Below are 22468 nucleotides of genomic sequence, written 5' to 3' on the forward strand. Positions count from 1 at the left end.
AAGTTTGTTATTGGTATGAGCTGTCGTGTGCATGCACACTTCTTCAGATACCATGCACACAAAAGCTCATACCAATAACAAATTCAGTTGGTCTCTAATGTGCTACTGGAAGGAATTTTTAAATTTTGTTTTGACTATGGCAGACCAACACGGCTGCCTACCTGTAACCACTCCTGAGAAGATTGCCAACTATCTTGAATGTTTTCCACTTTTGAATAATCTTTCTCACTGCAGAATGGTGGACTTAAAATTGATCGGATGGCCTTAGAACCCTTCCTACTACTGTATCATGGGCAGCAGCAGCACTTGCTTCTCTTAAGAGCATTGTGTCATCTTTCTGCCTTGGCATTGTGTTAAAACACACCTGAATGCTTCAGGTGGGCAAACTGCTAAAACTTCGGCTTTTATAGAGGTGGGCACACTTGCTGATGATCAATTAAGCAAGGGCACTTGATTAGCAGCACCTGTCCGCTACTTAGCCTCTTAATTACTACCGAAGCAGTAAGGGTGTACTTAGTTTTTCACTCATGATTTTTCCATCTTGGATTTATTTCCATTAAATAAATCATGACACGGTGTAATATGTCATATGTCGTTGTTCATCTGAGGTTGTAGTCACCTAATTTTAAGACCTACTAAGGAACAAATTATTGCTATTATGTCCTGACATGTAAAACCACAGAATTCAAAGAGGGTGCACCTTCTTTTCCCCATGACTGTAAATCCATAGAAATGTGAAACTAGCTTTCCTTGCACCTCCAAGCCTCCACAATGCTCCCCACCTGTCTTGCCTGTTTTTAAACAGACCCCTGGTCCATGAGCCCCACAGCCCTTCCTCAGCCCCAGGGAAGCTGTTCTCCTGTCCCAAGTCCCAAACTGATCTTTTATCTCACTCCTCGAAATTGTGCTCTTAGCAACCATTTCCAATACGTTCACCCCAAGCAGCTAGATCGCTTTCAAACATTCCATGACATCACAGCCACTCGGCCAATGATGTTGGGAGAGAGAAGGAGTACATACAGGTAACAAGTAGCCAGGGCAAAAGTTCAACTGCTTCTGCCCGTTGGAGACAGGAGTTCCACGTTCAGCGGCTCCCAGTGACATGTTCCCCACAACTGGTTCTAGCTTGGAACCCAAGCTCCAGCCCACTTTCTTTGAAATAAGGGAAGGCTTACATGGTTCAGGTAGTTCTCGATCTTGCGCAGCGTGGCCTCGGGGACCTTGATGTGGCAGGGCTTCCGCTGGTTCTCGCCCAGCTCCCGGAGGGATGTCATGTTGTACATGGCGTGGCTCAGGGGGTTGTTGTTCTTGTCCACCAAGCCGAGGCTCTGGAAGGGAGGAAGGAGGGTCTCCAAGTGGGGGAAAGAGGCTTGCCTGGGCAGGGAGACAGGGGAAAAGGCCACTTCGGGGACAGGGATCCTTGGTCTGGGAAGGAGACTGGCTGGCAGAGGTCATTTGTGGCCCAGCCACGAGCGCCTTCAGTGGGAAGTGCTAGGGAAGGAACATCATCACGGAAGGTGTTTCCAGCTAGTCCTCCCCCCGCCCTGCACTTAAAAGGCTTTTAAGAAGTTGCTGCAGGGCAGGGATTGTGAGAATCATCGTGGGAGGGGTGTTTCTACGACCAAGGTGGAACAGCTAAGCTCCCTTGTTATTTTGGCTACTGTTGAGAAGTGTAATGCATTCTTGTCATATTTATAGTACAGTGGTACCTCGGGTTAAGAACTTAATTCGTTCCAGAGGTTCATTCTTAAAATGAAACTGTTCTTAACCTGAGGCACTACTTTAGCTAATGGGGCCTCCTGCTGCTGCCACTGTGTGATTTCTGTTCTCATCCAGAAGCAAAGTTCTTAACCCGAGGTACTATTTCTAGGTTAGCGGAGTCTGTAACCTGAAGTGTCTGTAACCTGAGGTACCACTGTACTGAAATGTTGGGTTTTTTTTTTGTTATTTGCTATTTGGCGCTGTCTTACCACAAAATTGTGTTTGCACCGTTTGATTCTGAAACGCTTTGATTCCAGTGTTCTTTTGTTGTCAGTCCCTTTGGGCAGGTTCTTTTTGTGCAAATAAAATAACGGAGGAATGCGTGGAGCCCCAAGTCTCACCTTCAGCTTCTGGCAGGCCAGAGCAGCCGCTTTGTTCTCCGCCTCCACCTTGCGACGCCCCTTGGCGGCGAAGGTCATGGGGCAGGGCCAGCGCAGGGTCAGCTTGCAGATCTTGGTCTTGGTGCCCACTGTCCGGAACTGCATGTACTCCTGTGCGAGGCAAAAGAGAAGGGGGTCAGCGGGAGGAGCCCCCACCACCTCCCAGCATGTTCTGCCTCTTTTCCTCCAACTCACGGAGAAGCCGGGATCACTCAACTGCTCCCAAAGGACACTGGAAGAGGCTAACCTTTAATGGGTCAGTCACGGCTGTTAAGGCGGCACTGCAGCAAAACCCCCCTACTAGCTGCCTAAAGGACTAGGAAGTGCCAGACTGAGCTCTGCTGTTGCATATTCTTTCTGTATTGTGTGACATTATCAATTAAGATCGTTAGCTTCTTCACACAAATGTCTCAAAGGAGACTTACAAAATACAACACGATCGCATCTTATGTACATTTAACTTGTAAAGTTTCAAGCATGTGCAAATGAAAGGGAGGCTGGTTGAAATTGCACAAGTTAAATCCAAGCAAAATGGAGAGCTTAAAAGTTACTTGCACACTGGATCCGCTTACGGGTACCTAGTGTGCAAAGTGCTTTTAATCTCTCTCCTTTTGGGGGGGGGGGGCGGGGGAGCAGAGAGAGCCCAGATCAGGAAGGATGCCAGCTCTGGGATGCTCATGTTGAGATTTCATGGCGGCATCTAAGTTCCCACGAGATCTCGCGCAAACATCCCCAGGCTTCCAGGCTTTGTGTGTACGTGGAGCCCTTGGAAGTGAACCCCCAACGTAACATGCAATCACACTTACTGCACAGAACAATTTAAAAGCAAAGGACAATTGGAGGCAATAGAGAACGAAACGTACAGGTAACTGCAGCATCGTGTAAGCATCCTGGTTCTGAAGGTGAGAGGTGGCAACTATGGAAAACTTTGAAAATGACTTTTCCAGGTTTTGCCAACCCGGAGATGAACTGGTTCCCTTTTGGACTCCGGCTCCCATCAGTCAGCCTGGCAGGAGCGTGGCAGCTGCAGCTAATGGAAGCTGCGGTATAAAACTGCTGGAGGGCACCAGGTTGGCGAAAGCTGGACTATTCATTAGTGAGCCAAGACAGAGAAAGGGGGAAGCTCGCTTGGAGGACTTCCCCTAGGGGCAGAAATTAGCTGGGAACTGCTGGGATTCTGCTTTTTCCTGCAGTTTACGTGGCTTGGCTCGCTGGCTAAAGTCACCTGGGGGCCCTTTGCTCTGCAAGCTCCTTTGGATACTGTTCTTGCCCTTCACCTCTGGCAGCTCCCATTTGGGTGGTGGCACTTGCCCCAGGCCCAAGCCTCTCCAAAAAGACCCGCCTCCTTCCCTCCTCTGCACAGTTGGCCGACGTGACCCTCTCCAACTCACCTTGACTGTGGACGAAGAAGTGGCAATCTGGATCACCTGGGCCAGGAGGTTCTTGGGCAGAGGAAACTGGGTCAGAGCCCGGAGGGCTGTGTTGTCATCCGTCATCTCGAGAGAGAACCCGTCCCTGCAGCAGGAGAGGGAAGAAAAGGCGGCTGCTAGATCCTCTCGTTCTAAAGGTTGCCACGTGGCCTCCATCAGCTGGCATCCGTCTTGCCTTCAGAGCTACACCTGCCCACCCACTAAAGAGCGGCTGGGAGATACAGGATTTACGCAACGGTGCATCAAATAGATTATTCCCCCGTTTTATTATGGACTGCAAAGTATGGCTTGGAGTATGTGTTCAGGACACTGATACAGGGGGGAAGTAGAATCTGAAGGGGGCTAGAAGCCACAAAAAACAGGGTGCCCTCTGCCTGACCATGGACAGCCACACTTGGACACCCCACTGCCAAGGCAGAAACGTGTCTTCCTGGCTTTCCGTTTTCTTTACGCAGCTACCAGGAAAAGACCTCCGTTTCTTCCCCACTAGCCTCTAAAAAACGTAAAACAGGTGAGCTGGCTTTCCTAACAGATGGAGACACGTTTGAGCAGGATTGGGGAACTGGGAGGTGCCTCTTGCTCCCAAAGACAATGCTGTTCTGCGCTCTGGAAATTGTTTGCATCACACTGGCTCCAGAACCCCCGTGGCATTCCAGAACGTGGCCAGAATCACCCAGCTCCTCCCTCCCTCCCTCCCTCCACACACCACACCAGGGTAGGAAGGGGAAGGAGGAGGCTGCATTTGCAGGCAGGAGAAGCACGGCTCAGACCAGCAGGTGAGGCACGCAGGAAGGGGGCAGTAAACTCACTGCTCCTCATGTCACCTGAGGATAAGGCACACGAATACACTGGTGGAATTACTGAGCTGCAACGGTTGTTGCTTTGCTACCAGCTCAGGTTCAAAGTGCTACACTTAGCATATAAAGCCCTTAACAACTGTGGGAACAGTTCATCTCTTGAGATCGTCTTCCTGCTGTGACTGGCAGAACTGGCACTACTACAGATGCCGTAAAAGGCCCATTCCGCATCTGTAAGAACTCGATCTTTTAGTACAGCGGCACCCGCACTTTGGAACTCCCTACCTATTGATACCAGGCAGGCTCCTTCACTGTACTTTTTTCAGCACCTTCTAAAAACTCCTGTTTAGGCAGGCCTACCCAGGTATTCGGAAAAGTGATGCGAGCATTAACTTGTTTTTAATCTACTGCTATTTTAACTTTTCCAAAGTCCTAAATTATTGCTGTTCATTTTACTTCTTGGTAATTTTATTCTATCTTTCTTTTTGTAAACTACTTTGAGCCCCACCCCCAAGAAATCTGGCAGTGTGTAAATACAGCTAAGAAAGAGCCTGGTGGATTTCCCAGAAGATCCTGCCAAGGGCATCACCCAACGCTGTCTCGAGGGCCATGCCAGCACACAAAGGCCCGACCCCGTGCTGATGCCATGTGTGCATGAAAGGCCCCTGTCCTTCAGGTTCTCCTACCTCATGTCTCTGGGTGGGGTGCGGGCCCCTGGATGCGCCATGGACAGGTAATCGGAGACGTCGATGGTGTCTTCCTCCAGCTCCCCTTCCTCCAGCTCCCCCTCTTCCAGCTCCCCTTCTTCCAGCTCCTCCTTCCGGATGGGTTTGGGGAGCCTGTTGTGCTCCAGGGACTGGATGGGCTCGCTAGGCTCCATCCTCCTCCAGCAGGTCGAGAGGTCAGCCAGAGACGGCCCGGACTTGGAGCGCCACCGGCTGCCCTCTGAGTACCACCGCTCATCGGGGCAGCCCAGCTGCTCAGCAAGGATGCGGTACTTTGCGGCATCGAAGAGCTCGTTTCGGGGACCCAGCAGACCCCAGCCCTGTGCAGAGGAAAGGAGAGGCGGTCAAGGTGGCTGGAAGGGGGGAAGAAAAGGGTGTTTTGAACCACTCGAAGCTGCGCCAGAAAGAAGCCGGACTTCTTTGTTCAGCTAGCCCAGTACTGCTCCAATGACTGGCAACTGCAGCCCTCTAGAGAGGTCTTTCTCCCCACTTTTGAGCTGGTTCTTTCACCTGCCAATGTCAGGGAGAGCAACGAAGGACCGAACTGGGGGTCTATGGTCGAGTGGCCTGGATGCAATGTCTCAGATTTCAGCAAGGACAAGGACAAGGAGGGAGTAAGATGGCTGACTAGCAGAGCCTTCTGCAAACTGGCATGCTGCAGTTCTTTCAGGCTGCAATCACCATCAGGTGCAGCCAGGACGGCCATGGGATGCTTGGGCTAATGGGAGCTGCGGTCCAAAACACCTGAAAGGCACCAGGCTAAGGGAGGCTGGCCTGGACCCAGAGCATGGCAGAGGGGCATTTCAGGCTCTGGAGCAGGAAGGGTGCGTGGGCAAGAGAGGAACGATGGAAAGCACAGTTTCAAAGGCACATTGTTTTGTGCAGATACATGGATTCAAGATGACATAGGTAAAAACAGCAATGTTTAGGAGCATTTGAGGAAATAAACTTTTTATGCCAGTATCAATAACTTCATTTGAAAACCACTCCCCTTTACAAAAAAGGCACATGTTTCTTGCTCACCATGGTTTTAGCATCCCATTGCAGACATTTCCTTCTGATGCTGCAGCCTTCGCCAACCTGGTGCCAGCGATATGTTTTGGCCCACAACCCCCCATCGAAAAACCCGGAAGGCACCAGGTTAGTGAAGGCTGCCATAGTGCAACAATGCACATCAGAGCTGGCTGTTTGGTTGTAATAATACACATTCATTCATTTAATGCACATTTTTACACGCAGACCACCGGAAGTAGGATACTGTGCAGGATTTGCAAACAGCACAGAAATTTGTAGGTGCGGTGGCAGTCCATAGGACAGGGTAGGGAGAGGCAGAGGAGAAACTTGGAGACACCTGGGATGAAAATTAATATCCTATATACCTTTTAAATGTATTTTTGGGGACGGGGTTATTGTTTGGTTTGTTTTTGTTCTCGCTTTTATAATGTATATTGTCTTTTTATATTGTATTTTTATGTCATGAACCACCCCAAGATCTGCAGATGAAAGGTGTAATAATAATAATAATAATAATAATAATAGAGATTTGTGCCTTTGACACTCATGACCAGCATAGATGCTTGACTTAGTTTTTGACAGCAATTGTCCCTCACTGGATGTGATTTGAAGCACTGGTGGGGGGACGAGACTCCCTTCTGCCTTCCTCTAATCTAACTTGGGGGTGGGGGTGGAACAGACCAGCACCTCCTCCATTTCTAGCTTGCTGAACCCCCAAAGTTTGGGACGGCTACCATTACAGGAACGCAAATCCAAAACTGGCTACTGCAACTCGCCTCTCAAAAGGCCATTTAATCCGACAGCTCCGCCCACCGCCTGGCTCTGGATATGGAAGGCCCAAAGCGGCAGATAAAGCTCAGGGAACCCCCTGCGGCCAGAGGGCATGTCTTCCTAGTAGTCTTTGGAATCATACTAGTTGTCTGTGTATATATAAGGATGTTGCTGGTAAAATGAAAGCAAGAATTGGCCACAGGGTGAGGCCTGAGTGCGTGAGAGGATGCTCTTTGACAGGGACAGGAAGTGAAGGATGCCCCCCCTGACAACAACTCCCCCACCCCGTTCACCTTGAAGAGCTGGCAAGCAGCGGCTGCAGCCTGTCGCTCAGCGTCAATCTTTTTGGTCCCGTAGCCCTCCACTTCCACGTTCTTTGGCCACTTGATGAGCAGCGTGACTTTCTGCAGAACAAAGAAGGCAAGAGGTCAGGCATACTGCTCATATATGCTGCTTCTGAGCATCCTGTGCTTTCTTAACAGAGCACAGCAGTCCGCACAGCAAGCACCAGCTCTTCTCACATGCAGCTTCACCTTAAGAGACATTTACACAGCACTGTAGAGTTGTGAAGGGCCATGGTGCTCATCCGATTCAGCCTCCTGTTACCATGTGTGTGCCTGGGCTTACCTGTGCACTCATGTATGTTCATATACACACTGCTGAAGGGTTTAGGATCTTCTGCTAGAGTTATGATGTGTGCTTGTTATGGAACAGAGGTCCTATGGCTAGGTCGGGATGGCATGGGGATGAGGAACCAACTCCCTTCTCTTGTGGGGGCCAATTAGTGCCATTGCCTTCCGTTAAGAGTTTGGGTGTAATCCTTGACGCCTCCCTTTCCATGGAGGCGCAAGTTACAGCAACAGCCAAGGTGACATTTTTCCACCTTCGCAGATTCAAGCAGTTGGTCCCTTACCTTTCCCGCCCCGACCTGGCCACAGTGATCCATGCGATGGTCATCTCCAGGCTTGACTACTGTAATTCGCTCTATGCGGGGCTGCCCTTGAAGCTGTCCCAGAAACTCCAGCGGGTACAGAATGCTGCAGCGAGGCTCCTCACGGGGTCTCTGCCATGGGAGCATATTCACCCAGTGCTTTTCAAGCTGCACTGGCTCCCGGTGGAGTACAGGGTCAGATTTAAGGTGCTGCTTTTGACCTTTCAAGCCCTTCACGGCCTAGGACCCTCGTACCTACGGGACCGCCTCTCCTGGTATGCCCCACGGAGAGCCTCAAGGTCCATAAATAACAACACCCTAGTGGTCCCGGGCCCTAAGGAAGTTAGATTGGCCTCAACCAGAGCCAGGGCCTTTTCAACTCTGGCTCCGGCCTGGTTGAACGTTCTGCCTCATGAGACCAGGGCCTTGCAGGATCTGATTTCTTTTCGCAGGGCCTGTAAGACAGAGTTGTTCCGCCTGGCCTTTGGCTTGGAGCCAATTTGATTCCCTCCCTCCCTCTCTTTCTTTTTTCTTTTCCTTCTCCTCCTGCGATGAGGCTACATTTTAATATTTTAATGTTCCATTATTTTAATGTTGTATTTTATTTTTGTTTTTAAGTTGTAATCATTCATCTTGTTTTTATTATTGCTTGTAAGCCGCTCTGAGCCCGGCCTTGGCTGGGGAGAGCGGGGTATAAATAAAAAAATATTATTATTATTATTATTGTGTTAACCCGTAACCTTATGCCCACAAGAAGCTCTCACACAAAGGAAAGCTAGGAGCTAAATGGCACCTTAAACCGAGATTATGGGCCCAATAACGGAATGTCTAGGCGCGCTTTTTAAAAAACAAGAATACCAAGTTGAAAATGAATGAGCTAAAATATTATGTTCACATGGTCTAGTCCTTCCCCTGTCCATCTCCCTAATATTCTTAAGAGGGTCTCTTCTCAAGTCTTCAGAGAGTGGCTCTGCAGTTTTAATCTGAAATCTTAGGCACAGTTCTGCGCCCAGAGCTCCGAAACTGCTCGCGCTAATGAAATTCCCTGTTGCAAAATGCGCCTAAAACAATAGGAGTTTCGAACACCAAGCAGGAACTTGCTTCCCTGCCACTTCCATCCATTGCTTTAGGTGCTTCAGACAGTTTACCTTTTTCCGTGGCCCATTGGTGTGGATATACACCAGCTTGTCTCTTGCATGGGAAATGCCAAGAGCTCTTCCAATGACGCTGTTGAGCAAATTTTTAGGCTGGGGAAATTCCTTCAGTAAATCTCTTGAATCTGAAAGAAAATTGTGGGATGGGAGAATTAACCCCCTGTCAATCTGAGAACACTTCACAAGACAAATGAATCATGCAATGCATCTGTCATCCATGTGAGGTCAGCAGTGTCCAATGTTGCAGACAGCAGACTCAGCCTCAAGGTCCGTTTACCAGGATTCAAGACACCAGGAAAGAGGTGTCTTATCAAAACTCCCAGGGCTAGCTGCTCTTGGGGGCTGATTTACACAAACCACTGGTGCACAGTGAGCTTTTGATGTGTGGTGAAGGTGCATTGCATCAACTGGCCCTCTGCTTTGAGAACTCCACATGCTCAAACCACCTTGCACAAGCGTTTAGCTAGCTCAGATGTTTGAGCTGAAGACAGCAAAAACATCTTTAAAGTGTTCATACAATAAGAGCTCAATAGAAACCGTATCTAGATAACAGAGATCAATCCTCCACACACACACACACACACACACACACACAATGGCAGCAGCTAGACTTGCCAACGAAGGAGAAGTGAAAGTGAAATTGACTCACCTCCTTGCATTGTCCTATCTAAGAGGAAAGCAAGAAGGAAAAGATCCAGAATAAAAAAAGGTTTGAGAAGGTGGAGCTTAAACAGATGGATATACCCCTATGGTACCTTCAGCACCAACCCCATAAACTCCCAGAAAACAGAAGCTTATGGGTTTTCTTCTTCTTTTTTTTTTTTTTTAAAAGGGGTACTATGACAAAGAGCAGAGACTTCCCACTAAGACTTCCAAAATAGGGCCATTCATTTCAGTTCATTTCCCAACTTGGAAGTTCTCAATAGAAAACCAATTTAGGTTTAAATACAAGAACAACCTTCAGAATCCAGAGCTGGGACCAACAAAGGTGTGGGAAGCTTCTGAGCTCTCCAGAAGCCTTCATCAGGCACAATGTTGTACAAAGCAGGTGGTGAGGGGAACAAGGATAAAAAGTACAAAAAAAAATATAGATAGATGGCGTAGCCAAGAGGTCAGCTTGTAGATCAGGATGGGGAACTGCATCCACCCTGGCAAGGCACCCAGCAGCCCATCACCTGGCGGTAGAACACGTCAGAAAAAGTGTCATGTATGGGCTTTGAAGCCAAAATTATTAGTTGCTCCCCATCTCTGAGAACTCAAAAGTCTGGCTTGGAATCAGCCTAAAATCACCAGCTTGGAACAGAGTTTACAGACTGGCCTCCATCCAGTAGAGTAGTTTTCTTTAAAAAAAAAAGTTTCCTCCTACCTCTAATTCCTGCTCGACAAAAAGTTTTGGGGAACTCCAGAGCTTGCCACAATTCTGTAGCATGTCGGTTGATCATAATTAGCGTTCTGCACAGCTGTGGACTTTGGAGTTTCCCTTATGGACCAACACAACCACAGAGATCATCACAACATGCCCAACATTTTTTATATTTGCAAATGCACTTTGTGCTTTGAACTGGTGTGCTGTAGTGGCACAGAATCTCATATTACCCAGGCCACTGACTCATCCTTTTTCTTAAGAGAAAAAGTGGGCTGGTAATGACCTGCTAAACCAATATTTGCAAGGATTTCGCACTAAACCACAGCATCAATTTTACTCAAAGCAGCAGAGTGAACTAAGCAGCAGCACAGATCCCACTGCTTCGACCGTGGCCTTCTAGGAGGTTACTTGGCATTGAAAACCAATTCTGGAGCTCAGAGGCCCCAGTAAAAGACAATATACCGGCTGATCGCCCCCCTAAAGTCCAAGACTACTTCCTGCTTATGGGATGTTCTTTTGAGCCACAACCCTTGGGGGGGGGGCTCTAAAACAGAATGCAAGTGAAATCACCCTCTAGGGTGGGCCTAACACCTAGGGAATCCCCTCACTTCCTTTAGGACAGGGGTCAGAAACATTTTTCAGCCGTCACCACCTCCCTCAGACCATGTGGTAGGCTGGACCATATTTGGGGGGGGGGGAGAAATTGAGGAAATTCCTGTGCCCCACAAATAACCCAGTGATGCATTTTAAACAAAAGCACACATTCTACTCATGTAAAAGCACCAGGTAGGCCCCACAATTCACCCAGAGATGCATTTTAAATAAAAGGGCACATTCTACTCATGTCATTCCCGGACCATCCGCGGGCCGGATTGAGAAGGCGAACGGGCTGCATCCGGCCCCCGGGCCTTAGTTTGCCTACGCATGCTTTAGGAAGCCGAAGCGAAGGCCCCTCCCCCCCCGGCACCTTAAGGTTCATTTCTCGCTTGCCGGGGGAAGGGGGGGACGCGAGCACGTGCGGCGCGTGACCTTGACCGCGTCCAGCTCCGTTAGAAGCGCGCCGCATCGCCTCCAAGTGCGGGCGCGCGGGCGGGAGAGGCGCCCTCAGAAGGCCGGGGAGGAAGGCCAGCAGGAGCACCGGCGCGGGGGTCTCAGGCCCCTCGCCCATAGCCCCCCACCCCGCTTCCATGAGGCCGGGTATTGAGGGGAGCGTCTCCCTCCGCCCGCCGCCCCCCGGCCTAAGGCGAGCCAGCAACCGGCGGCGCCGGCTCACCTTGGCGGCCCATGTCGCCGTCTCCGTCGTCGTCCTCCGCCTGCTGCGCCTGCTCCGCGCCGGCCGCGCGCTCGCACAGGCCCCTCCGCAACGAGCGACGCAGCGTGGGCTGCGCTCGCCACAGCGGCCCGGCGGCGCCGTCGAGCAGCATCTGCAGGAGCCGGCTGGACGCCGCCATCTTGGAAGGAGGCACGCTCGCACGCCGGCTGCGACGCAGGAGCGGGGCGCACGCGCACAAAGCCCAGAGGGGCGCCTCCGCCTTCCGCGGCGCGCCCCCTGCAGGGCGCCGGGGTGAAGCGCAGGGAGGCCACAAAAGCAGGCAGGCGGACTCAACCCAGCAGCAGGACCCCAGCCCCCGACCCTCCTCTTCAGAGCCAGGGGAAGGGTGCTTGCTGCCCCCTCGGATTTAGACAAAGAGCTGAGGAGCGGCTTTGGTGGGCCCAGCAAGCCTCACCTATGCCTTCACCCCTCTTTCCGGGCTTACTTGTGGGTGTCCTCATCATAGTAAAGGTAAAGGGACCCCTGACCATTAGGACCAGTCGCGGCCGACTCTGGGGTTGCGACGCTCATCTCGCTTTATTGGCCGAGGGAGCTGGCGTACAGCTTCCGGGTCATGTGGCCAGCATGACTAAGCCGCTTCTGGCGAACCAGAGCAGCACATGGAAATGCCGTTTACCTTCCCGCTGAAGTGGTACCTATTTATCTACTTGCACTTTCGAACTGCTAGGTTGGCAGGAGCAGGGACCCAGCAACGGGAGCTAACCCCGTTGCAGGGATTCAAACCACCAACCTTCTGATCGGCAAGCCCTAGGCTCTGTGGTTTAACCCACAGCGCCACCTGCATCCCTGTCCTCATCATAATGGGCTGCAATACCTGCAGCCTAAAAGGTGAAGCCCCCTAATTTTCCAGGCCTGTAGGATCTTAAAACACCCGTTATGCTATTGAAATGACAAGTGTTGCTCCGAAGGGAACTGGAAGCCTAGTGGCTTTCTTTCAAAAACTGCACAGATCACAACCACTTTAGATAGCCAGGGCTTTCAAAAAGACAAAAGAAACAAAGGTTGTCAAGAGAGGCCAGCAGAGGTGCAAGAATTCAGATGGCTGCCGCTCTGCTGGCATGGCTGGGTCTGCAGGAACAGCCTGAATGTGGGTCAACAATTCTGTGAACAAATGGCCTCTGCCAAAGCCTGCCCATTTTCTTGATGTATTGTCTGTCCACAGTGCTGCTGCCTTGTAATCAAGGCAGCACGGAGCAAATGATGCTGGGACTTGCAAAACAGCCCAGGAAAACTCAGAATGCTACAGCTTTGCTTCAAGAAGCAAGGTGGTACTGATCCAGTGGGAATTGTCCTTGGTCCAGAATGCTTTGTTGCTAGAGCAAAAGTTCACTGGATTGGCTCATAAGACAAAAAAACTGGTTTAAAATAAAGAGCCAGTGCTTTGCAAAAAAATTATAAACATGGGTACACAAGCAGCTCTTCCAAGCAGGGAGACATGAAGAGACCGTGGCCCAGTTGAACTTACCTGCTGTGTGCCTATTCAACCCGTAATGAAGACAACTCTCCCCCATTAGGAAGTTAGCTTGAACAATGTGTCTTATGACACACAGTAACTCCCACCATATCCAAGGGTAATTTAAAAACACGTAAGAATGGAGGCTTCCCAACCTTAACGTGGCCTCAATGCACTGTTCTGCTCTTTGTCAAGCTAATGACTAAGTTCGTATAACAATGCCAACATATGGAAATCAAGTCCCACCCTGGTGCAAGGAGCCTGCAGACAGAGAGAAGCAGACAACTGCCTACTGACACTGGGCAAGGACTGGAGGGCAGGGTCATGACCACACTCTTGCTCTGGTGGGTGCAAGGCTATGCTGAAGTCCGTGCCACTGTAGTCACACAAGCTGATATAAGGTATCACATCAAAGTGCGCAGCACAAGAACACAGTGCTATGTGTAACACACATGAAGGGAGAACCAACACAGAGTTTTGTTGAAATACACAAGTGGGAGTCTGGAAAAGTAGCATGGGGGAGCAGTCACAAGGTATTCCAGTGCTTTAGGGTAGTCACAAGGTGGCTTGTTATGCAGCCAGACACCTTTCTCCTCACTGCACAGGAATGGAAAGGAGGGGACACACCTAGGGATTACCTAGGGAGGGGGCACTAGGAGGCGAGGGGTGTCAATGACAATCAGACATTGAAAAGCTGGTATCACTGGATCAAGCGCATCAATTTTGTTAAATTAATTAATTTAATTGGGTTTGAAATAAATGTGGTTGGGGAAGCAGGTTAATGCTGCCAGCAGGGGTGTCTTACCCACAGAGGCTAGTGGCACGGGGCACCATGGCACCAAGTTCTGGAGGGTGCCAGGGAAGAGGTGGAGGCCTCCAGGCATCAGCTCGCCACCCTCGCCCGCCATGCCATGCCCAAGCAGCACCGCGCCTGGAGCCTCTGTCTGCCATGGCCACCACATCACAAAGTGTCCAGCTGAGCTGGGAGAGCCACTGCCCGCCTCCCCCAGCCCCGTCCTCCCTAATAAAAGGTTGACAACTCTGGGAAACGGGGGGGGGGGGGGCAGAAGGAGCTTTGCACCACAGCGCCGGATATAGTTAAGATAGCCCTGGCTGCCAGGAGTGTGAACGCTGGCCTTGGCCAACCAGGTTTGTACAAAACATCTGGTAGACAACTGCCATTGGCCCAGTCTGCAAGGCCATACAATGACGGGGCTGATGCAAAACGTCTGGTAGGCACCAGGTTGGCAAATGCTGGCAGAAGTGCTGCTGCTGCTGCATGAAAACCAATGCTTCCCTTGTGCAGCTGCAAGGGGCATCATCCAGTTCCGCCACTGCTGGGTGGACTAGCTGTGCAGATGAAACGGCACCTGTAGGGGATGTTTGGTGGTTTTTGTGTTTCTGCTCTCATTACTGTTTTCAGGTGACATGGACAGTTTATACCTTAGTGCTCCTAGTAACAAATGAAAGAGGAACTTTTCTGCTTACCCCAGACACCATAAAAAGGTACTTTGGTGGCAGCGGCAACCACACACACTAGCAAACGAATCCCTTTCTCCCAGCCTAATAACTGAAGGAAAGGCTAATGGGCAGGAGTGAGAGAGCTTCCCAAAGCAGGTGGTTGCTAGGGGCAGGAGAAGAGATGTGGGTCTATCCCTGAGGGATTACGTAAGGAGGGCAACTGCGTCTGTGGAAGGAGACAGAGCAAAGAGTGAGGCTAAAGAAATATGGCATATGAGGGAGAGAAGTGGGAGGGAGCAGGCCGTGGACATGGAATGGATCAGCTGTCAGGGTTGGAAGGATGGACCAGTAGGATCCCCCCCTCTCCACAGTATTTCTAGAGAAAGGAACCAGGTATGTAAAACACAGCAGTGAAAAGAATAGCAGCTGCAACCCCATCTTTGACAGGAAGAGGAGAGAGCTAGAGCACAGTAACAGAGAGCTGAAGGAGAAAGGTGAGATGACGGACAACCATCTACACGAGTCTGGCTAGTGGTTTGTCACGGACAGCTATACAAAAGCTTGCAGCTCTGAGCACGCAACGTGTAGGAAAGATGCCAAAAGTCAACCGTCTCCTTATTTGAAGTCACAAAACTTTTTATTAAGCAACATAAAAGCATTTAACAGCATTTAATTTCTACATTTTGTCCTGCAGCTCGCCAGGTCAGGCTAAAGGCATAACTTGCCACTCTTGTCTCAAAGGAACCAGCCATGGTTGAGTCTTTCTGATGCAGACAGGAAGGTAATTTTGCTGTGTTCCTCTCCCATCACAGGACCACCATGGAGTCCATGACAAACCACTAGCCTTGTTCTGAGGACTCCTGCCCTGCTTGGGGTCTCTTTTTCAAGTTCTGCAGTTGATTCGGCCACTGCCAATGTCATCATCGTGCCAACTCACCTGACAAGTGAGCCAAGTGTGCGTTTAGGAAAAGAATCCTTGAATGCATTGCTCTTGGTGATGAAAATTTGCAGGGTCTTTATGCCAAAGGGCTGCAAAGGTGATAATAGTACTTCACCAGGCGGACACAGTAATCATCTCTCTTTCAGCCAATCCCAGGAATTCTTTATTCCTGCATGAGCACCTCGTTTTAAAATCAACGGCCAGGAGCTCAGAAAGAACAACAAGGATGGCGGATGGCTGGAGCAACTAACGTGGAAAACTAGTAATGAGCTAAATGGAGAGTTTGGTTAGGGAAAAGAGGAAAGAGACAACATGATAGAAGATGAGAACATGTTGTACAGATGTTGTCAACACCAAGGACAGCAGTCTCACTAAGGTGGTGCAAAGCAGCACAACTAAGAAAAAGGGATATATGAGGTTTAAAAAGGGGGAACGTTCCTATTTCAAATTGGATTGGGGGTGGGGAACACCAAAGCCTAATCTAATGTGGATAACCAACGGAAAGGCTAGAATGGACAGAAAACTGGGTTTGCAGGGTATGTGAGATCTATATACGGTAAGCCATGACAGTTGAATGCCACCCGCATCATTGCAGAGAGGGAAAGGGTCACTATCGAAATAGCTACTGGAGATCTGCAAAGATGTGAATCATTGAATGTTTGTCATTATTAGCTAGAGGCCAATTACATGCTCATGGGCAGCTTCAGTAACAAATGTTTTGGTTGTGCCTGGTTGAAATAAGCCTTGATGTAACATCTGCAAAACGCACCTGGGATCATGGACCAATTCATAGCCAAAGGCCTGAGATGATTTTCAGCTCAACAATGACCCACAAGTTCTTTCTCATTTTCTAGGTAGCACATCTGAATACGTCCTAGCCAATGCTATAAGCCAAAGATGAGGAACCTAAAGCTCTTCAGATGTTGCCGGATTCAGACTCCCACCATCGCTGAACATTGGCCATGCTGGCTTCTGGAAGTTGTAGTTCAACAATATCTGGAGGGCACTGGACTCCCCTTCCCTGTCAGAAGCTCAGCATGAGGACCTGAAGCCAGTGTGAATAGAAAGTGACTGGAAACTTCATTCACTGCCACAGGGGGAAGCTCAAGTCTCACAAAGGTCTGGTGTGACTGAGAAGAGAACCATTCTAGAGCTTTCCCCCCTAGTCATCAAAAATAGTGATTCCTCCATGACCCACCCCATTCCGGCCAGCTACCTTCTTACCTCTTCTACATGAATTCAGGGAGAACATCGCTGGCAGAGCAAAATGGTCCAGTTCCTGGAAAAGCAAGTGGGAGAAGAGATAGGAGAGATGAAATGTATCAAGGAGAGCCTAAGCAATTTTAAGCAAAACAAAAAAAATCCTTCCAGTAGCACCTTAGAGACCGACTAAGTACAGTGGTACCTCGGGTTACATACGCTTCAGGTTACAGACTCTGCTAACCCAGAAATAGTACCTCAGGTTAAGAACTTTGCTTCAGGATGAGAACAGAAATTCTACTCCGGCGGCGCAGCAGTGGGAGGCCCCATTAACTAAAGTGGTGCTTCAGGTTAAGAACAGTTTCAGATAAAGAATGGACCTTAGGAACGAATTAAGTACTTAACCTGAGGTACTACTGTATCTGAAGAAGTGTGTATGCACACAAAAGCTCATACCAATAACAAACTTAATTGGTATTTTGTTTTGACTGCAGCAGACCAACATGGCTACCTACCTGTAACTAAAGTTTTAAGCAACCGTCCAACCAGAACTTGTATGTAAATATTGTGTTTCTGAGAGAGATAGGAAGCCAAATGCCTCAGGATCACATGTAGTAAGGCTTATTGGCTGGGGATTGTCAGCTTCCTTTCAACCAACTACTGGGAGGAGGTTTTTCTATGAAACCAGTCTTTTCAAAATCGCAGGATCCCAAGGACGCCATCATCTCAGCACATACATCTCAATTCCTAGTGGACTTCCCTCTCCTCATTACAGAGATCCTTTAAAGAAGGAGATGATGGGGATTGATGCTGGGATCTTTTTTGTCCAACTACTCAGCCATGCCCCATCCCAAGTGCAAAGCTCCACATTAAAAAAACACACAAATGTTTAACTTGGTGACACATTTCCCTTTTAGAACTTTAACTAGAAGCAGCAGTGCGTATGTGTTTGGTAACCCCACCCCCCATCTGTACCCATGAAAACCCCTCCCAAGTTCCTAGTTGGTGCTAAAGAAAACTTTGGGGGAAAGAGCAGTATCTCAGTGTAAGGAAAGTGTTAAACCCACCTCCCCACTTTGCTGTGGTTCTGACTCCACCCCAGCTGCTATTTACAGTTTGAAAAGCCAAGCAGCACAGTTTGGTCCTAACCAGTGGTGCTGATTATCAGGATGAAAGAAGATTCAGTGTAACCAAAAGGATTGAAAAATCCTCATGATATTCCCAAGAGACATTCTTAATTATTCAAAGACTTTAGGAGCTGCAGGGATCACAACTAACCTGAAAAAAGCCAGGCTGACCTGACTGCTCCTCTACTTTTAACTGCAGCTTTACTTTTAGGAAACCAGCAGATGAAGCCTTTTAAGACATACCAAGATAAAAAAACAGTGCCACCTGCAAACGGGGGGGGGGGGGGTGCCAGCATGGTGCCCACCAGACGTTTGCTGGACTACAACTCTCATTATCCCTCACCACTAGCCATGCTGTCTGGGGCTGATGAGAGCTAGAGTCCCTGTGTTAATATCTTTGTCATCAACTCACTATTAAAGGCCCAGAGCAGAGGCTGATAAAGAAGCCAGCATCCCTACTGGCTGTTCTCCATAACCAAAGACAGGCATGGCAATTTGGGACTTTGCTTGGGAGGGTCAGAAGGACATGGGCAAGTTTGGGCAACATTTAGTCCATTCAGTTTTTTCTCATAGTGCTCAAGGAAGGCTGACTGTATGGAGGTCCACTGAGAGTTCCCACATACAACAGTCAAATAAAATATATGTTTTCCAGGATCATCACAGTATCAGTGGAGGCAAAGGATGTACCAGTCCCAGTGACATGTGAGAGTTCTGGCAGGTGAGAGCTGCCATGCAGGCATAAAAACCCTGTACCCACTGAAAGGCCCTCTTCTATGTCACCCTTTTGTCATTGCAAACCCATCCAAGAGCCGATGCAGAGTCAAGCCCACACATTCCCAGGACACGCTGGGCACTTAAAAACAACTGTTGTTCAAGACCCATGCAGTGAAGAACATTGTGGCAGTTGTCTCACAGTTTCCCCATCATAGCTATTCCAAGTTTAGTATGTGATTACTACATTTTTTTTATACATAGAGAGCGAACACTCCCCAAAAGGCATAAAACAGAGACTAGTGCTAATAACTGTGGATTAGGGACTGATGGTGGTGTCCAAGTTCAAATCCTTGCTAAACCTAGAGCATGGTGGAGTTTTGGGCAAGTCACTATATATCTCAGCCTAGCCTACTTCAAAGTTATTTGGAAGACACTTGTTTAGGCTGGGATGTTTGGCACACAATGCCAGAGTTAGGTTTTCTCCATTGATTCAATCAATCAAGAAGCGAGCTCTGCCGATGAATATTCTTAACAGCTATTAATCCCAGTCTGCCTCTCCCCGTCCATGTCCCATTCATTCCTAGTCCGTTTGTTACAACAGAAGAAGTGTAGACTAGCTCATGCTGCCAACTTGAACTTGCCTGCAACTGATGTTCCAAGAACAAGAAGAACTGCTTCTCAGCTCCCTTTCCCAACCTGGTGCCCTCCAGATGTTCTGGACTACAACTCCCGTCAGCACCAGCCAGCCATGAAAACCAACTTGACCCTTGCAAGCTTTTATTCCAGCATTAAAATAAGGCTGGAACCCCAGGAATCTAATTTCATCCCAATTCCACGCAACCTCACTCGCCTTCTCTCCCTATAACGATGCCTACTTGTGATCTGATGCACTACCTCCTGTTACCCATCTACCTGTTCCTCTTACACCCAGAGGAATTGTGACTACAAACAACACTGAGGCTCATGAGCATCCGGACACACCTGGCTGGGTACTGCCTTAAGCAGAATTCTGCTCCAGAAGGCAGTAGCCAGTATCCAGAAAATCTTACGCTCCCAACAACCCACTGAAATCCACACAGCTGCCAAACTAACTTTTGCCAAACTACCACCCTCCCTCCCTGCCACCAGACCCATGGCTTTCCTCACCTCTGATGCTGTTAAACCAAATCTGAAGACATCCCTTTGTCACCCTCAGCATCAGGACCACCAAACCTACTCTCACTCTTTCGGTTCTGCACAGCTTTCCAACATCACCTCGCCTCCGTCACTAGCCAAGCCGCTGTCTCCAGACCCTGGGTCCAATTCTTAGGATTTCCTCCATCGCCATGCCAGACTCGCCAACATCCCTTCGCCAGACACACCTACAACGCTCCCATCCCTAGGGCCCCTCTCCCCAGACCAAGCCCCCCCCACATACCTCCTCCAGCCTGCCCACCTCTCCCAAGTGTGGCATCCCAGACCAGGAGGAGCAGGGCTAAGCGGCTGCCTCTCCGCCTGGCCTACCTCACGGGGTTGTCGTTGCGAGGAAGAAAACGGAGAAAGCGCCCCCTTGCAAGCAAACGTCAAGTCCTCCCAGTGCAGGACCAAACACCTGTCACTGCCCCCCCCCAAAAACCCATCCTTCAGCGGATTCTCTTTCTCTCATCCCCCCCCCCCCAAAGAAGCACCTCTTCTCCACGCCCACCCCCCAATCGCCGCCAAGACCCCTCGCCCCCCCATGGCCTGCTCCCCCCCACATCCAACCCCTCCCCCCTAATTCGCCCCCCCTCACAGCCCCCCCTCTCCTCTGCGCATCCCCCTCCTCCCATTTATCCCCCCCCCCGCCTCGAAGCGCCTTACGGCAGCTGCGTCTGCCTCTCCCTCCCTCCCTCCCTCCCTGACGAGCGGCGGCGGCAGCGCCCGCTCCTTTCCTTCCCTCTTCGCCGCCGCCGCCGCCTATTCTCCTTCTTTCTCCCTCCTCCCTCACGGGCCACCGACCTCCTTCGCACCGCTGCTCTTCGCCGCTCTGGCCGAGGGGCGGGCGAGGAGGAGGAGGAGGAGCGCGAGGCCGCGGCGGCTGCGCGGAACGGGCGGGCGCGGGCGAAGGCGGCGAGAGGCGGCGGGTGGGTGGGTCGCGGGTTTCCCTCACTGGCCGGCCGGCTCGCTCTTTTCCCTCTCAGGGCGCCGGGACTACGGCTCCCGGCAGGCCCCGCGCGGCGGCGCCGACACGGCTTCCGGTCCCTGAGCGGAAGCGGAGGAGGAAGGAAGGAAGGAAGCGCAGCCGGGGCTTCCGGCGGGGAGGGGCGAGAGGAGGGCGCTCGCGTCTCTCCAAGGCAACGCAGCACGCCAATGGGAGGCGGCGGGGGGCGGGGCTTGGAGGGGAAAGGCGGAAGGTGACGGGCAGGCCCGGAGAGAGAGGAGGAGGCCGGTGCCGCCTCCGGGCCTCTGCCGGTGAGTGAGTGAGGGAGGCGCCCCTTTTCCTTCCCCCGGGACTCGCCTCCCCTCAGTCCCTCCGCCCTATCACCTCTCCCCCCCCCCGCCTACAACTGTATGGGCTTCACCTGACGGGCTGCCGCCTGCTTCTCTTTTCCCCTTTCTTTTCCCTGCTCCTTTATTTAATTATTTCGCTTTATATTCTCTCCCCCCCCCCCTTCCCCAAAGAGCGCGAGGCAGCGTGCGTGGGTTTGCCCCCCTCACCCACCTCTTTTTTAAAAAAAGTAATAATAATAATAATAATAATAATAATAATAATAATAATAATAAAAAATTTATAGCCCCCAACTGGCTGGGCTCCCCCAGCCACTCTGGGTGGCTTCCAAAATATATTTAAATACTGTAATACATCAAACATTAAAAGCTTCCCTAAACAGGGCTGCCTTCTAAAAGTCTGGTAGTAATAAAATAAAATAGAAGTCTGGTAGTAATAGCCCCCACAACAAGAACAGCAATAACCACCCTGTGAGGTAGGCTGAGGCGGAGAGAAGGTTGCACGTAAGGGCCGAACGGGGTGTTGAAGGCGTTGAACCCTGGCCCTTCTCAGGTCCCAAGGGTTCGACGTTCTTCCGACACCACCGTTTCTCCCTCAGTCTGGCAGGCAGAAATTTAGCAGGTCAATCGGCTCTAATGTGTCCGTATTTTAACGTTGTTTACGTTTCAAAATATAGCTGCAACCCCCCCCCCCTTTTTCATTGTTTTATGTTTGCATAAACCACTTTGAGCTGTAGTAATTTTTTTATACAATCAAGCGGCATATGAATTGTATCAAACAAACAAACAAATTCCCCTTATTGCCATGAAGATAAGCTGTAACATTTAACGTTCGAACACGTTGGAAGGTTCAGGAAACATAAACTCTGGAACTCGCTCGTGTTGAAATGTTTCCTGTGCATCCTTCTTTCTTTGAGCTCAGGATTTTCCATGGCTTTAGTTAAATTATGGTCCTTCCATGGTCCTTACAACTTTCTTTATATATTTATTGGTCCTGAGAAAAATTATGGTTCTGTGCATTTCTTTCAAACCCTGGAATCACTCCCCCCCCCCCCCCAGATTATACAGGGATGCACCTGAAGTTGGAGGAGCTTGTTTTGATGGCCTCATCTTGGATTGCAGTGCAGTGCCGCAGTTTTTCCAGACCTTCAGAAATGGACGGGTCAGAAAGGGGAGTAACATGACGGTAAGAATCCTTACGAACATTAAGCCTCTCACAGGAATGCCTTCTACGTCACATGCTACGGTGTATTTCTATAGAGCTTTTTGTGTCCAAAGTCCCGCAATGTGGTGAAAAACATTTTACAGTGGTACTTTGGTTTACGAACTTAATCCGTTTTGGCAGTCCGTTCTTAAACCAAAGCGTTCTTAAACCAAGGCGTGCTTTCCCTTAGCAGCGGGGGACTCAATTTACAAATGGAACACACTCGACAGGAAGCGGAACA

The 22468-nt window shown here is 50.0% G+C and overlaps 2 protein-coding genes and 1 long non-coding RNA gene across 9 annotated transcripts in view; 1 reads left to right on the forward strand and 2 right to left on the reverse strand.

Moving 5' to 3' along the window:
* The window catches only part of DHX30 (DExH-box helicase 30), a 32805-nt gene extending 12203 nt beyond the window's left edge, over nucleotides 1–20602 (reverse strand). For 2 of the 7 annotated variants that reach the window (XM_083703982.1, XM_083703981.1), the window contains exons 1-8: nucleotides 11603–11792; nucleotides 9613–9630; nucleotides 8958–9088; nucleotides 7172–7282; nucleotides 5055–5413; nucleotides 3533–3656; nucleotides 2103–2252; nucleotides 1176–1328 (exon numbers count right to left, since the gene is read on the reverse strand). In XM_083703982.1, coding sequence (XP_083560108.1) covers nucleotides 1176–1328; nucleotides 2103–2252; nucleotides 3533–3656; nucleotides 5055–5413; nucleotides 7172–7282; nucleotides 8958–9088; nucleotides 9613–9630; nucleotides 11603–11780 — 1224 coding nt within the window. In that variant the 5' untranslated portion in view covers nucleotides 11781–11792. Of the gene's footprint in view, nucleotides 1–1175; nucleotides 1329–2102; nucleotides 2253–3532; nucleotides 3657–5054; nucleotides 5414–7171; nucleotides 7283–8957; nucleotides 9089–9612; nucleotides 9631–11602; nucleotides 11818–16740; nucleotides 16878–20534 lie in introns of those variants that run through there. The other 5 variants (XM_083703986.1, XM_083703985.1, XM_083703987.1 and 2 more) reach the window with 5 other exon arrangements.
* LOC310827765 (zinc finger protein 783-like) overlaps nucleotides 1–22468 on the reverse strand; it is a 130314-nt gene that overhangs the window by 60754 nt on the left and 47092 nt on the right. The gene's annotated exons all lie outside the window — the stretch shown is intronic.
* LOC310827887 lies at nucleotides 3652–16889 on the forward strand. The gene is made up of 2 exons (XR_014556525.1): nucleotides 3652–4347; nucleotides 16371–16889. It is a non-coding gene; the product is annotated as an uncharacterized lncRNA (long non-coding RNA).

Source organism: Podarcis gaigeae, assembly GCF_964106915.1.
Source record: "Podarcis gaigeae genome assembly, chromosome: 12".
NCBI classification, from domain to species: Eukaryota; Metazoa; Chordata; class Lepidosauria; order Squamata; family Lacertidae; genus Podarcis; species Podarcis gaigeae.